The sequence below is a fragment of the Pygocentrus nattereri genome, chromosome 22 (assembly GCF_015220715.1).
Source record: "Pygocentrus nattereri isolate fPygNat1 chromosome 22, fPygNat1.pri, whole genome shotgun sequence".
Taxonomy (NCBI): domain Eukaryota; kingdom Metazoa; phylum Chordata; class Actinopteri; order Characiformes; family Serrasalmidae; genus Pygocentrus; species Pygocentrus nattereri.
Genome location: NC_051232.1, coordinates 30,439,836 through 30,454,269, shown reverse-complemented (window position 1 = coordinate 30,454,269; position 14,434 = coordinate 30,439,836). Strand labels below are relative to the sequence as shown.

The 14,434-nt window shown below is 39.6% G+C and overlaps 1 protein-coding gene across 1 annotated transcript in view; it reads left to right on the top strand.

Annotated features, from left to right (window-relative positions):
• Positions 1–14,434, top strand: part of LOC108429281 (collagen alpha-1(XIX) chain) — a 269,795-nt gene that overhangs the window by 142,850 nt on the left and 112,511 nt on the right. Inside the window, exons 21-22 of the mRNA XM_037532973.1 lie at positions 10,871–10,933; positions 11,043–11,087. Coding sequence (XP_037388870.1) covers positions 10,871–10,933; positions 11,043–11,087 — 108 coding nt within the window. The remainder of the gene's footprint in view (positions 1–10,870; positions 10,934–11,042; positions 11,088–14,434) is intronic.

Below are 14,434 nucleotides of genomic sequence, written 5' to 3'. Positions count from 1 at the left end.
CGCAGACTGCTGGTCACCATAGCAACGCAGACTATCTTGCCTAACTAGTAGCTAATGAAACGGCAAATAGAGAGATTTAAGACGAACATTGATAATTTGGAGATGGATTTGACTTATTTGCATTTATAATCACTCCAGATATGTTTAATCTGCAGCGAGGAGAAGTTTCCTGCTGGAGATGTGAGAAAAGCAGCTATAGCTGAGCTAAAGCTTAAAGCAAAGGAAAGAAAGTCTATGTTTTTGTTTATTTTATGTTTTTTTAGTTTGTACTACAACATTATTTGGCACATATTAAGACATATTTACAGCCAAAGTTGTACAATGCTAATTCAACGAAATGGACATAAAACGTGGTTTGATTTTTGTTGAAAGGGCAAAATGGCTCTTCTTACCGGCAGCCAGACGCAGGTTTTTTGGTAAAATGAACGCACCTTTAATTTAAACAATCTGAATTACTGCTGAGATCAGTTGACAGTATGCAGTGTAATTAAGGTGCTAAGATGCTAAAAGGTAATACTCTGCTGGCTTGTCACCGTGATCCATCCAAGAACATTTCCCACATGGACATGGTCCTGGAGCTCAGGGTCACTGAGCCAGCTCCTGCCAAAGAGGACCTGAGGGAGACCCTTTTACCTCTGTGCATCAGTGAACCCTGACAAAAAGGAGTGTGTGTGTTCTCAGTGCTCCAATTTGCTCCTCGGAGTGTGTGTGTGTGTGTGTGTGTGTGTGTGTGGATGTGGGTGTATTTGAGCCAGCCATGTCTTCATGCTTAGGCAGTAGACTGTGAACGACTGAGACTTGAAAAAAACACAGTGGAAGAGACAAACAGACAGACAGACAGACTGTGTGGCATCTGCATAAGGCTGTCCTGCGCTGACAGGGCACAGCAGGGTTCGGCAGCACTCTGGTGGGATGACATGGTAAAAAAATGGTTTGTTGGTCTTGGTTACTCACCGCAAATAGATGCCCCCAGTGGAGTTTCACCAAGATCATCGATGTCTTATGCTGCTCCACTGCTGCTCCAATATCACACTGATATCTTTACTTTGTTTGGTTTAGATTGTGATTCATAATATTTCAAGGATGTCATGCAGGCATGCTGCCACCAATTTGGCAGGATCTTTTAAGTTCATCACGCAGTGCAGTGTTGGTTATGAGACAATAAAGCCATAACCGATCCAGCAAAGGCCATAAAACACATTTAATACTTTAAAAGACTCATTTGTAAATATATTTGCATGCACTGCCTTGATTGTTTTTGATGTGCTGTTTTAGTGTTCATGTAATAATTAGAATAGACTTCAAAATGCAGAAGGTCACTGTACAATTGAGTTTAAAGCAAAACAGATACAAACACAGCTACATATTAAAGCGTCTTAAAATCCTTGGAATTTTGGTTCCAAAACGCACTTCGTCATACTCTTCATAACTTTCATATTTTGAAAGCTACATTCAGAAGCTGGGCGTCGTGTGAGGCTGTGACCGTCTTCTCTCCAGTCTAATAGACGGTGAATTCATTTTAAACCCTTATAATAAAAGAAGCTGAACTCAGTTTGTTTTTCTACTGAAAGTCGACCCGTTTTTCCCCAAATCTGGGCTCTAAACTATAAACAGACGGCGTCTCTTCAGTGATCTGCTTTGTAAAAAAGATTTTTATAAAATAACACAAAGAGCGTCTGAGATTTTTGACTTTCAGCAGTAAATTGTAAGGATATAACTATGTTTATTATCATAAAGCTTGTTTTCTGTTCATTTGAGGGGAGCTTTTACAGAAAATAAATAAACAAAACAAAAATGTACATTTATATCATGCAGTTACTGAATAATTTGCCTTACGACTTTACGTGATGTAAATTCAGATGGACAAACTAAAATATACCCTGGAGAATAAGAGGTTAATGATGTTTACATACAACATCAAACTCTTAGAAAGAAGAAAACTTGATGCACCCTTAAATGTGTTATCTGAATAACAGCTATTCAGTTTTGCAGTTTTGATGTTAATTAATTTTAATTTTGGAGATGCATGTGTTTTAAACACCTGAAGCTGCATGAAAACTCTGGTTAAAGGTTGCACCAACAGGGTGAGTCAAGGTCAGAGAAGGCCAAGTCTTTCATTGCGGGGTGCAGAACAGAAAGGAGGTTAAGGTCAAATCCTGGAACAGCGTTAAAACCAGACATGCTTGAGGCACCAACAATTTCAGAGCCTCTAAAGATCAGGCTGCATGAAGCTTTAACAAATGATGTGGTCCACTAGCTGAGCAGAACTCTAGTGTGTTTCTACAACTAGATTTATTCGGAGACTTCCAGCGTTGTTATTATGTAAAGACAGCTGCATTTGCTTCCTTGATTTAAAGCACCTCAGCACGGTGAATAAAAGCCTGAAGGAGTTTCCTGCATGCAGTCGCAATGCGAACATCAAACACTGGCGCTCCGGGCAAATGCTAGTTCTTATCTTGGATTAAGGCAGCAGATTCCTGTTACTTACATCAAAAAAGATGCGATAGGCTGCTTTGGAGTTTTCCATACATGATACGCTGGCCTCATTTTAATGTTCAAGTATGAGTTGATGAAAGAAGCTAATCAAATATATATCTAATAGAACTAATAAATCTTCTCTATAAACATTTAAAATGCTAATTTACACCTTTTCAAGTTCCACTTAGCGTTTATGAAAAACCTCATTATGTTTGTGATGTAATAGAAAATTAATCCTATTAATGAACCATGAGTTTTTAGATCTAACCTCTCTGGATGCGTCAGCTAAAGCTGGATCAGAGTAGAATTAAAATCTTTCATTGCACTTGAGTGCAGCGTGAAGCTGAAGTCACGATACCAGAACTTTTAACATTTTTCTGGAAATATCAATCCACAGTTACTATATATTAGATTAACTTAAAAAATAGTGGTGAAGGCAAGTCACGTAGTCTTCTATACATTAGACCGAAGTGCCCAAAACACACAAAAGCAGCACATTACACAGAATGCAGACCATAGATATCCATACCTAAATGCCACCTTGCCTGTTCTCCACCTGAGGCGATTCATCTCCCCGTCCGCCATGTTGGAGAGGTCAAGATCTACTTGTGAACAAATTCACTTGTACCGAGAGACGAAGAGTCTCAGGGCTAAATCAGGTTCAACTTCCTTATTACTCCACCGATTTTCACCACATTTGTTTTGTTATAATCCTCAGACACAGATTAATCTGGGCTGCATGGGCGGCTTTTACTTCTTTAATAACCGATCGTGATAATTAGCCATCCAGACCAGCAGTATTCGGTCTGCAACGTTAAAAATCTCACACACATCAGCAAATTCATCAAAGTGTGACTCACTTCTAATCTTAATACAACTAATGGCTTCCTATTCATCAGTTTTTCTTGGAATTTTCCCATTCCATCTTAAATGGTGCAGCAGTCACTTTCTAGTTCCTGAAGCTGCACCTTCTTACACAAACTTAAGGTTCATGTAAGGAGGTGCTAACTTCAAATCAAAATCAAATCAAATCAAATTTATTTGTAGCGCTTTTTACAACGGATGTTGTCACAAAGCAGCTTTACAGAATTTCGGAAAAGAGAAAGTTTCAACAGGACTGTAAGAATGTATAGAAACCCCCTGGTGGGCAAGCCAGGGGCAACAGTGGCAAGGAGAAACTCCCTCAGAACTGAGGAAGAAACCTTGGGAGGAACCAGGCTCACCAGGGGGGACCCATCCTCCTCTGGTCAAACTACTTACAAGTGATTATATTACTAATATTAATAGCAGTAATTTAATTTACTTTAATTTAAGTAACTTAATGTGTTATGAATATCTAGACGCATTAAGGGATGCTATAACTTACCTACAAAGCATTAACCTTCACTGTAAATAAATAACTACTACTTAAAGTTAAGATTCCCTGAAAAGGTTTCACCCTTTTGTACTTTAGCTGGCGGTTTTTGGCTTTTTCCGTGTTTTGTGGATTTCGAATTCTGTCTATCCCTGGGATATTGTTAGCTTCATCCACGTTCGTCTCTCCCCTGTCAAACGTTACAGAAGTGCTGAGAATGACCCACCACCCAAATAAGGGCTCTGCTCTGTGGGTGGTCCTGAGCATTGAAGAACAGGATAACAAAGTATGTAGAGAAACAGATGGACTGCAGGCTGTAATTGCAGAACTACGGAGTGAAACTATATGGTCAGTGGAGCTGATAAAGTGGAGAGGTGGTCCTAATAAAGTGCTCGGTGAGTGCATTTGCTTACGAGCATGTCTCAAATAAGCATTTGCAGTTTGATTCAATTCAGCGTCAACATAGTGCTCAGCTAAAGAATTGAAAGCACTAAATTGCTTTATTTTAATAATGAAAATGCATCAATTTATGCCACAGATACGAGCATCCATCCTTCCCTCCATCCACTCAGACTTTAATAACATCGTGCTTCTGCTAGCTTTCTGATGCTACTGTCATTCTGAGGGCTGTGTTGAGCTTTTACTCCGGAGAGAGGGTAACAGAAGCAGCATCAGGAAGGGCCTGAAGGCGAAGTCTTGCTTGAAAAGAGAAGCCAAATCTGTGGGTGACGTAGTGCTAAATGAGGGAGAAAGCTCTCAAGACTTCTGTTGTCTATGTTTAAAGAAAAAAAAGAAAAAAAGAAAAAGGTGGCAGACATTTTTGGCAGACCTCTCTATCTCTGTTCTTCCCCTCTTTATCTTCTCTCATCCCTTTTTTGTTCACTCCCTCAGCCCCTCACTCACTCTCTCTGCATCTCCTGCTGCCTTACATCAGAAGGTTTTCTGCAGAGATCTCTTCCTGAGCTCTTCCTCTCGTTGTGTGAGCGCTTGCATATTCCACACATCATCCACATTTTATGAATCAGTGTCATCTTTCACACAAATCCTCCTCCATGAGGCTGCAGTCTGCTGCAAACTCCAGCACCATTGCAATCCTGCTCTCAATTCATGGGAACATCTTTAATACCTAAATGTGGGTATCGCTTTCTTTTACAGTCTTTCTTCAGGTCGTATTTACTAGGTAAGTGGGAGGTATAAACTCTAAATTATTAGCTACGTATTTTGGGTAATATTATATTAAGTTCCCGGACAGTGTGTGGTGTACAGTCTCCAAAGTGCTGTGTAATCATTTTGCACAAAATGTAGTACTAAGTACTAAGTACTAAGGCAGTCTGGCAAAATTAGACTGAAAATGGGTTACAGTTGTTTCACTGATAAAAGATACAGTAAAACACCTCATAATTATTGGGAATTACCAGACTGTATGTATAAATAGTCTATAAATATAAATATAAAAATAGTGTATAAATGTATAAATAGACACTCAATTTTAATGTAATGTCACATGTTTAAACAGGAATGTAAAGCAGAATTACTGTGCAAGTTATATGACATGAAATGATGGGACAAAGATTTCTGAAATATATGGTCAGGTCCTATTAAAACACAGTAGGAGTCATTGACTTCTTTTACAGCCCAAATTTAGTTTACAGGTAATAGACAGGTACATATTATATAAGACTTTTTGTAATTTATTTGTGTACAATATTTTTACATTGTGCCTGGTACTTACCCATAATGACCGCACAGCTTAGTGGGGTTTGTGCAGTTTACTTAGCTAGTTAATACACTGAGCATTTCAGTATAATTTACTCATGTTACCCAAAATATTGACCCAGTACTTTGAAGCTTGTACCTCACTCTTACCTATTTAATGCTTAGAACTTAAGGAACTGTAAAAGAAAGTGTTACCCTGCATGTGAATGCAAACTATATTGCCAAAAGTCTTCACACACCCATCAAAATAATTGAATTCAGGTGTTCCAATCACTTCCATGGCCACAGGTGTATAAAGCCGAGCCCCTAGGCCTGCAGACTGCTTCTACAGACGTTAGTGAAAGAATGGGTCGCTCTCAGGAGCTCAGTGAATTCCAGCGTGGTACCGTGATCGGACGCCACCTGTGCAGCAAGTCCAGTCGTGAAATTTCCTCACTACTAAATATTCCACAGTCCACTGTCAGTGGGATTATAACAAAGTGGAAGCGATTGGGAACGACAGCAGCTCAGCCAGCGAAGTGGTCGGCCACGTAAAATGACAGAGCGGGGTATAAAAGTTGGGCTCGGCCCTTAGTTCCAGTGAAAGGAACTCTTAATGCTTCAGCACCAAGAGATTTTGGACAATTTCCTGCTCCCAAATTTGGGGAGACAGTTTGGGGACGGCCCCTTCCTGTTCCAACATGACTGTGCACCAGTGCACAAAGCAAGGTCCATAAAGACATGGATGAGTGAGTTTGGTGTGAAAGAACTTGACTGGCCTGCACAGAGTCCTGACCTCAACCCAATAGAACCCAGGCCTTCTCGTACAACATCAGTGTCTGCGCTTCTGGAGGAACGGTTAAAGATTCCCATAAACACACTCCTAACCCTTGTGGAAAGCCTTCCCAGAAGAGTTGAAGCTGTTATAGCTGCAAAGGGTGGGCCGACATCATATTAAACCCAATGGATTAAGAATGGGATCTTACTCAATTTCATATGTGTGTGAAGGTAGACGCGTGAATACAGTGTAGATTAGGTATGGGTCTAGGGTCAGCATTCTAGACCGCCTCTAGATCTATGTAACAGGAGCTTTATGAAATTGGGTTTTCATGACCGAACAGCTGCACACAAGCCTAAGATCACTATGTGCAATGCCAAGCGTCGATTGGAGGGGTAAAGCACACTCTGGAGCAGTGGAAACGTGTTCACTATCTGTCAGTCTGATGATGAATCTGGATTTGATGTATGCCAGAACAGAGATTGTGAGCCAGACCCTCTTGTCCAACATCAGTGTCTGACCTCACAAATGGTCCTTAGACTGAATGGACATAAGTTCCCACAGACACTCTCTAAGATCTTATAGAAAGCTTCCCAGAAGAATGGAAGCTGTTACAGCTGCAAAGGGGAGCAACTCCATATTAATGCCTATAGTTTTGGATTGGGGTGTCCAACAAGCACACAGGGGTGTGATGGTCAGGTATCCTCAAACTTTGGCCTAATAGTGCAGCAATGATATGTGTATTACATGCTTATGTCAATGTTCCATAACAGAGTTGAAGTGAAGTATTACTCAGTGAAGTTATAGGTTAATTTATAAAAGGTGCTACAGACTTAGGACATGATGGAATGAAGGTGTGAAGGAAAAAAAAGAGACCCCTCATTTCTGAAACGTGGTGAAATGGGCAATTACAGCTGCCAGTGGTACTGACTCACTGGTCTTTATTGATGATATAACTGCTGACAGCAGCAGCAGGATGCAGTCTGAAGTGTAGAGCAGCATCCAACCAAATGCTTCAAAACCTTGTGGAAGGATCTTGACCGGCAAAGTACTAAAGTGGCTGTGGAGAGTTTCTGCACCAAAAAGTTTAATGTACTTGGCGTGTTCAGTCAATCATCCAAGCTGGACTAAACATGCATTTCACACACAGATGACAAACCTGAAAGCATTAAGCAGTTGAAATGAGCAGGAACTAAAAATGAAGGAAAATGGCTGCAGTAGAGCAAGAAACATACCAAGCGTCTGTTCACAAAAGATTTGCAGCTATATTAGCAAAAAATTGTTTTATTTAAAATTATGAACTGTGGTCATTACCTTATTTACAGGGTGAGCTATACACTTTTATCCCTTTGCAAATGCATTTATAGGAGTTTACACCCTAAAACGCAAGAGTTGTGTGGATCCTGTCATTTAAACTGTGTCAGATCTTCTTTTTAAAAAAGATTTAGACAGTTTTAGAAAATGTTGAGTTCAAACATTTAAACGTTTAGATATGATCAAACAAATTCCAGCTTAGGGTTTATTCTAATCATAGTATTGAAACAGCATTTTTCCACATCGTGAATGATCTCAGACTTAGTGCTGATACATGAAATCCTTCTATTTTAAATTGGTTGAATCTTAGTGCAGGTTTCAGAACAGTTGGTTAAAAGATAGTAATCCCCCATCTGAGTACAACTCTCAGGCACATTATAGAATAGTTTAAAACATATTTTATGAGTCACTTTGTGGAGTCCCACAGGGTTCAGTTTTAGGGCCTTTGCTTTTGTCTTTAATCATGTCACCTCTAGTTAATGTCATCAGGAAACATTTTCATAGTTATGCTGATGGACCAAAGTTCTACATTTTCAGTCCTTTTTAAATTAAGAGTCTGTTGCAGGCTGACAAGCTGTGTGTTCTCAGTGGATGGCTTCAACTAAATCAAGAAAAAAAATAAATATAGACTTCTGCTTTTTAACACCTGTGAAAAGCTTGTCTTATTTCTGGCACTACCATGGCTGCCATTACTGTCGCTCAGAGATGCCTGTCCAGAAAATGGAAAGCCTGTTTCCAAGAAATGTTTTTCCTTCCATTCAACAAATTGTTTTCTCCTGTCCAAACCAAAAAAAATGTGAGAAATAAAGTTGCTAATGAAGCTGTTAGTAATGTTGGAAAACAAAGGCACTTTCTACTAAGACTTCTCAGCAGAAAACCTGATGAACTGTAATGAGCGTCTGTTAGACTGATCTCCTCATTGCCGTTATGCATTAGAAGGACTGGTAACATCTGGCATAGATAAACCCACTGGTTTAATACACCGTAGTAATAATGAGATCAGTCATGAGCAAATCATGCAAAAGGATGATATTTATGCTGAAAAGTTTTGACTGGATTTTTTGTTCTGTTTTCTTAAAAAACGACACCAGATGGGATCTTAAAGAGTATCCTAAATGTTAACCTAGACACAAAGCAGATTTTCAGATAGGAAGCTTGCAATTAATTTAGTCTTTATGTATTTTAAATAGTGCTGTCAATGTTAACAGGACAAATTAAGACAAAAAGTTTTTCTAGTTTGACCTTCAAACCATCTTTAGTAGGCTAGGCTGAGATCGAGCTGTTTGCGCACTGTATGATGCTATGATAGAACCCATGATCGTTCAAACACAGATTTTTAACAGCTTCTTCGACAGACGACAGTGGACGGTGCACACAGGAAAATCTTTTGGATAAATCTCCAAGCAGCAGACTAAAACAATAACAATGTAGACAGCTACACTTCCCATGGGAGCCTCCACTTTAATCTGTGATCATATACTGTTGAAAGTAATAAATGCATTCCGATGAAGTTTATTTTGTCCAATCCTATTCCTAAAACGAAATGCACTGCTTTTAAAATGGGAAAAACATTTCTTTGGGACAACATAATGCTATGTTGCCATTCACTTAGCTCTGATTTGAAGTTGTGGCAGTTCCAGGGTTCTTCTCTTCTCTAGCCTCTTTCTGCAGTGCCCCTTATTGGCCATTCTGCCGGTGGTATGGAAGATGTTGAGCTGCTAGTGAGCCATATGTGTTGAAAGGGGTGGAATGAGAAGCCCCTGCTGTGAAAAACGATTCACACCTCTCCACAAAGACTTCCGTACGAGATTAAAAAAGAACTGCAGCTTTATTTTCAACCAACACTCTAAACAAGCAGCATTACAACACAATAAAAGCGCTATAATGAATGTTGACTCACCCATGAAAGTGAAAATATGTGTCGCTTCGGGTTATATATACCATACCAACTATATTCTGTCAACATTACTGAAGAAGTTCCTGAGGGAAATACACATATATTAATATTTAGAATATATATGGATCCTTAGGATTTGATAAAAGCCAGAATTCAGTGTTTCTTCCGAAACAAAGTGCCCAGCAGGTGTTTACATACACTGCAGTCAAGCTTTTTGTTATATAGCAGTAAAAAATACCATGAAAACACTTTAATAATTGTTGATATTCTTGGTCCAGCTTGTTTCTGGTTTTATAAATCATACAAAATTTTTGGTCATCTTCTTTTATTCACATACTGACCTCATCTATGAATTTGGACCGATAGCTTTTGAGATTCACCCTGAAGGACACCAATAAGACTGCCAGTGTTTGACGCAGCCTCTCTAAATTAATAATATAGATATTTTGCTGAATGTATTTAGGTGTTTAGGTTGGAACGAGTGTCCGGTTGAAACATTGAAGTTATTGTGATTTGACTGTCAGCTAGTCCCACCATTGTTTACAATGAGCCCCACCAATGGGTTTAGCTGTAATGTTCTTGCTGATCTACAAAGATGAAGTCTGGGTCTGGTTTTGTAATTCATACTAAATATATTCCACCACCATTATTTAAAAGAATAAATGCAGAGCACAACTGTGAAACTGCATTTTATAGCAACTGTGAAAAGTTGTTCAGAATAGCAGCTGGTTTTTGCGACGTCTTCCATGTAATTACTGAATAAGAGTCCTCAGAGTGTAACAAAAGATTCAGAGTTACAGAGTTTTCATTGCAAACGCAGCATGCTCAGCAAACATCCACTTCAGTTAACTAAGTTTGTTATATATCAGTACTGCTGAACCTCCAGCATTATTGTGTGACCAGGGCTGGTGTGGCTAATACAGCTCCAGGTCTGGTGCTCTTCTCCTAAACGATCTGCAAAATGCCTCTCCACTCTTTTGTACATGCTGACTCAGGCTTGTTGTAAAAGAGCCTGATATATTTACTGTGCACTGACGCATACGGCTCAGTGTCCTGGTTGCTTCTGCTTCCCCCAGTAGAGCACAGAGCACGCTCTTCAAGCAGAGAGTCTTAAGATGGACGCCGAGAGGGAAGCAGTGGAAGAGGAGCTCATCTGTAGTGAGAAAGTGCCATCTATTGGCCGAGAAATGGCTCAGAGAAAGACTCGAAGCGCTGGTTTGATGGTTGGCACTTCAGTGGGGCATGAGTCAGTCAGCTTTTGAAGACCGCTGAATTTGATTTAAAGGCAGCAGATGCGGCATTTCTGTGAACGTGAATCAAACCATGCCATTCTGTTCTTGTGCTTGTCCTCCAGGGGGAGAAAGGAGACCCAGGTGTGACCAGAGAGGCCGGACAGAAGGGAGAGAAGGGGGATGCTGTATGTAATACACACTCGGACGTCCTCACACAGACACCAGGTTTTCACACATTTCTTTGCTGACTGTGTGTTGTTAAACATTGCCCACCCCCACCCCACCTCTCTGCAGGGTCCGGCCGGTCAAGAGGGAGCCAGTGGAGTTAAAGGACAGAAGGTATTGTATGAGTGATGTGTGCAGATGGTATCCTGTAGGGGAGAGTGGGGCACGGACTGACATGGGGTACATTTTACATAGTTAAATGTGTTACTGACCTCATCTATGAATTCAGACAGATAGTGCCCTGAAGGCCACGTGCTATAAGAACAACCTTGTGTTCTTCCGTTACTGATTTTGCTGCTAATTGACTGTGAAGTCTCAAATAAAACTGCCAGTGTTTGACACAGCCTCTTAAACTAATCACAGTGATATTTTCCTGAGTATTTTGTCAAGTAATAGTGTTTTAAACCAGCCCAGCAATTGTTTACCATGAGCCCTGCCAGTGGGTTTAGTTGCAACATTTACGCTCCTGATCATTAATATAATTTGTAACACTTTTTTATTAAGCCTGCATTTATAAACCATCATAAATGTGCTTATAACGCTTTGTAACTTGGTAACAATGCTTTCTAAGCATACTTGTACTCTAATAATGTTTCATAAAGCTCTGATAATAAAATATAATTGTTTTGCGACTTGTAGTGTAGTACTACATAGAATCTAATGTCAATAATCATTATATTGCCTTGTAAATGGATAATGACTTTTGCATAATTATAAAGTATAAATTGTTATTCTGTGTTCTAACTAAATTATAACAGAATTGTAATAATTGTAATGTACTATAAGCTTTCATTTGCTTGATTTCTGAAAATTGTAGAAAAGGTTATAGTAAGCACAGTTGTTATATATAGTAAGACATTGTTTTCGCCATATGTTTGTCCATCAATGCCCAAATACGACCAGAATACACCTAAGTGGCACCTTCTTAACCTTGCAATACAGGAAGCTTATCCTCTAATAAAAAAAGGCATACAGTACAATACAGAGTGCACACTGACATACAACCCCAATTCCAATGAAGTTGGGACGTTGTGTAAAACAAATAAAAACAGAATACGATGATTTGCAAATCCTTTTCAACCTATATTCAATTGAATACACTACAAAGACAAGATAGTTAATGTTCAAACAGATAAACTTTATAGTTTTTTGCAAATATTCACTCATTTTGAATTTGATGCCTGCAACATAAGTTGGGACAGGGGCATGTTTACCACTGTGTTACATCACCTTTCCTTTTAACACTCAATAAGCGTTTGGGAACTGAGGACACTGATTGTTGAAGCTTTGTAGGTGGAATTCTTTCCCATTCTTGGGAGAGATATTTAATGTTCAAACAGATAAACTTTATTGTTTTTTGCAAATATTCACTCATTTTGAATTTGATACCTGTAACACGTTCCAAAGAATTTAGGACAGGGGCAACAAAAGACTGGGAAAGTTGAGGAATGCTCAAAAAACACCTGTTTGGAACATTCCACAGGTGAACAGGTTCATTGGAAACAGGTGAGTTAATTGGAAACAGGTGAGTTGTTTGTGAACAACTGCGTGAGCAAATAGACCAACAGTTTAAGAACAACGTTTCTCAACGTGCAACTGCAAAGAATTTAGGGATTTCATCATCTACAGTCCATAATATCATCAAAAGATTCAGAGAATCTGGAGAAATCTCTGCAAGTAAGCAGCAAGGCAGAAAACCAACACTGAATGCCCGTGACCTTCGATCCCTCAGGCGGCTCTGCATTAAAAACCGACATCATTCTGTAACGGATATTCCCACACGGGCTCAGGAACACTTCAGAAAACCACTGTCAGTGATCACAGTTCATCGCTCCATCTACAAGTGCAGGTTAAAACTCTGCCATGCAAAGTGAAGCCACATATCAACACCACCCAGAAACGCTGCCGGCTTCTCTGGGCCCGAGCTCATCTGAGGTCTGACGAGTCCATATTTCACACTGTTTTTGGAAATCATGGACGTCGTGTCCTCCGGACCAAAGAGGAAAAGGACTGTCTGGATTGTTATCAGCGTAAAGTTCAAAAGCCAGCATCTCTGATGGTGTGGGGGGGTGTTAGTGCCCATGGCAGGGGTAACTTGCACATCTGTGAAGGCCCCATTAATGCTGAAAGGTACATACAGGTTTTGGAGCAACATCTGCTGCCATCCAAGCAGCGTCTTTTTCAGGGACGTCCTGCTTATTTCAGCAAGACAACGCCAAGCCACATTCTGCACGTGTTACAACAGCGTGGCTTCGTAGTAAAAGAGTGCGGGTACTAGACTGGCCTGCCTGTCCAGACCGTCTCCCATTGAAAATGTGTGGCGCATTATGAAGCCCAAAATACGACAGCGGAGCCCCCGGACTGCTGAGCAGCTGAAGTTGTACATCAAGCAAGAATGAGAAAGAATTCCACCTACAAAGCTTCAACAATCAGTGTCCTCAGTTCCCAAACGCTTATTGAGTGTTAAAAGGAAAGGTGATGTAACACAGTGGTAAACACGCCCCTGTCCCAACTTCTGTTGCAGGCATCAAATTCAAAATGAGTGAATATTTGCAAAAAACTATAAAGTTTCTCTGTTTGAACATTAAATATCTCGTCTTTGTAGTGTATTCAATTGAATATAAGTTGAAAAGGATTTGCAAATCATTGTATTCTGGTTTTATTTGTTTTACACAACGTCCCAACTTCATTGGAATTGGGGTTGTAAATGAACAGTACAACATTTAACATTCAAGTGTGAATAACTTAAAATATCCATCACTTGAATCACTCAGTTGTGGCATTATAAATAGTCAAAATGGTTTTAGGATTGTCAAGAAGTATTATTATAGATACTTTATAGTTACGTACAGGTCATTATCCTCTTAAAATGCATTATAATGAATAGAGACACATACACTATAAATCATAAGCCATTATGTATAGCATATCATTACATACTTACTGAGACATAGACTTAATGTTTGCTCACAAAGCACTCTTGCCAAGTTACAAAGAGTTATAAGCACATTTGCATCTATTTCTGGATACAGGCTTCAGAGAATGTGTTACCGCATATACAGGGTGAGTCAAAAGTCACAGGACTGTTTTATTTTATATGCTGTCACAAGCCTCCACGATGCGCTGCTGAAGGTGGTGTTTGTTGCGGATTTTGTCAGCATACACAATTTGTTTGAGATGACCCCAGAGATAAAAGTCGATAATAAAAAAAAAAATAAAAAGGTGTCCTGTGACTTTTGACTCACCCTGTATAATCATGCTCAAATACTTATTACGTAATTGAGCAAAAAACAAAATTAGCTCTTTTCCCTCCTACACGAGCAGGTTTTTAATAACTGTGCCTGAGTTAGGGATATAGCAAAAAATATCACAAAATATGGTAAATGTCACAGTGTTTAACTTCCCTGAGGTTTGTGGACAAATGGGAAAGGACAAAAAGCACTAACAGCATTGCCTCATAT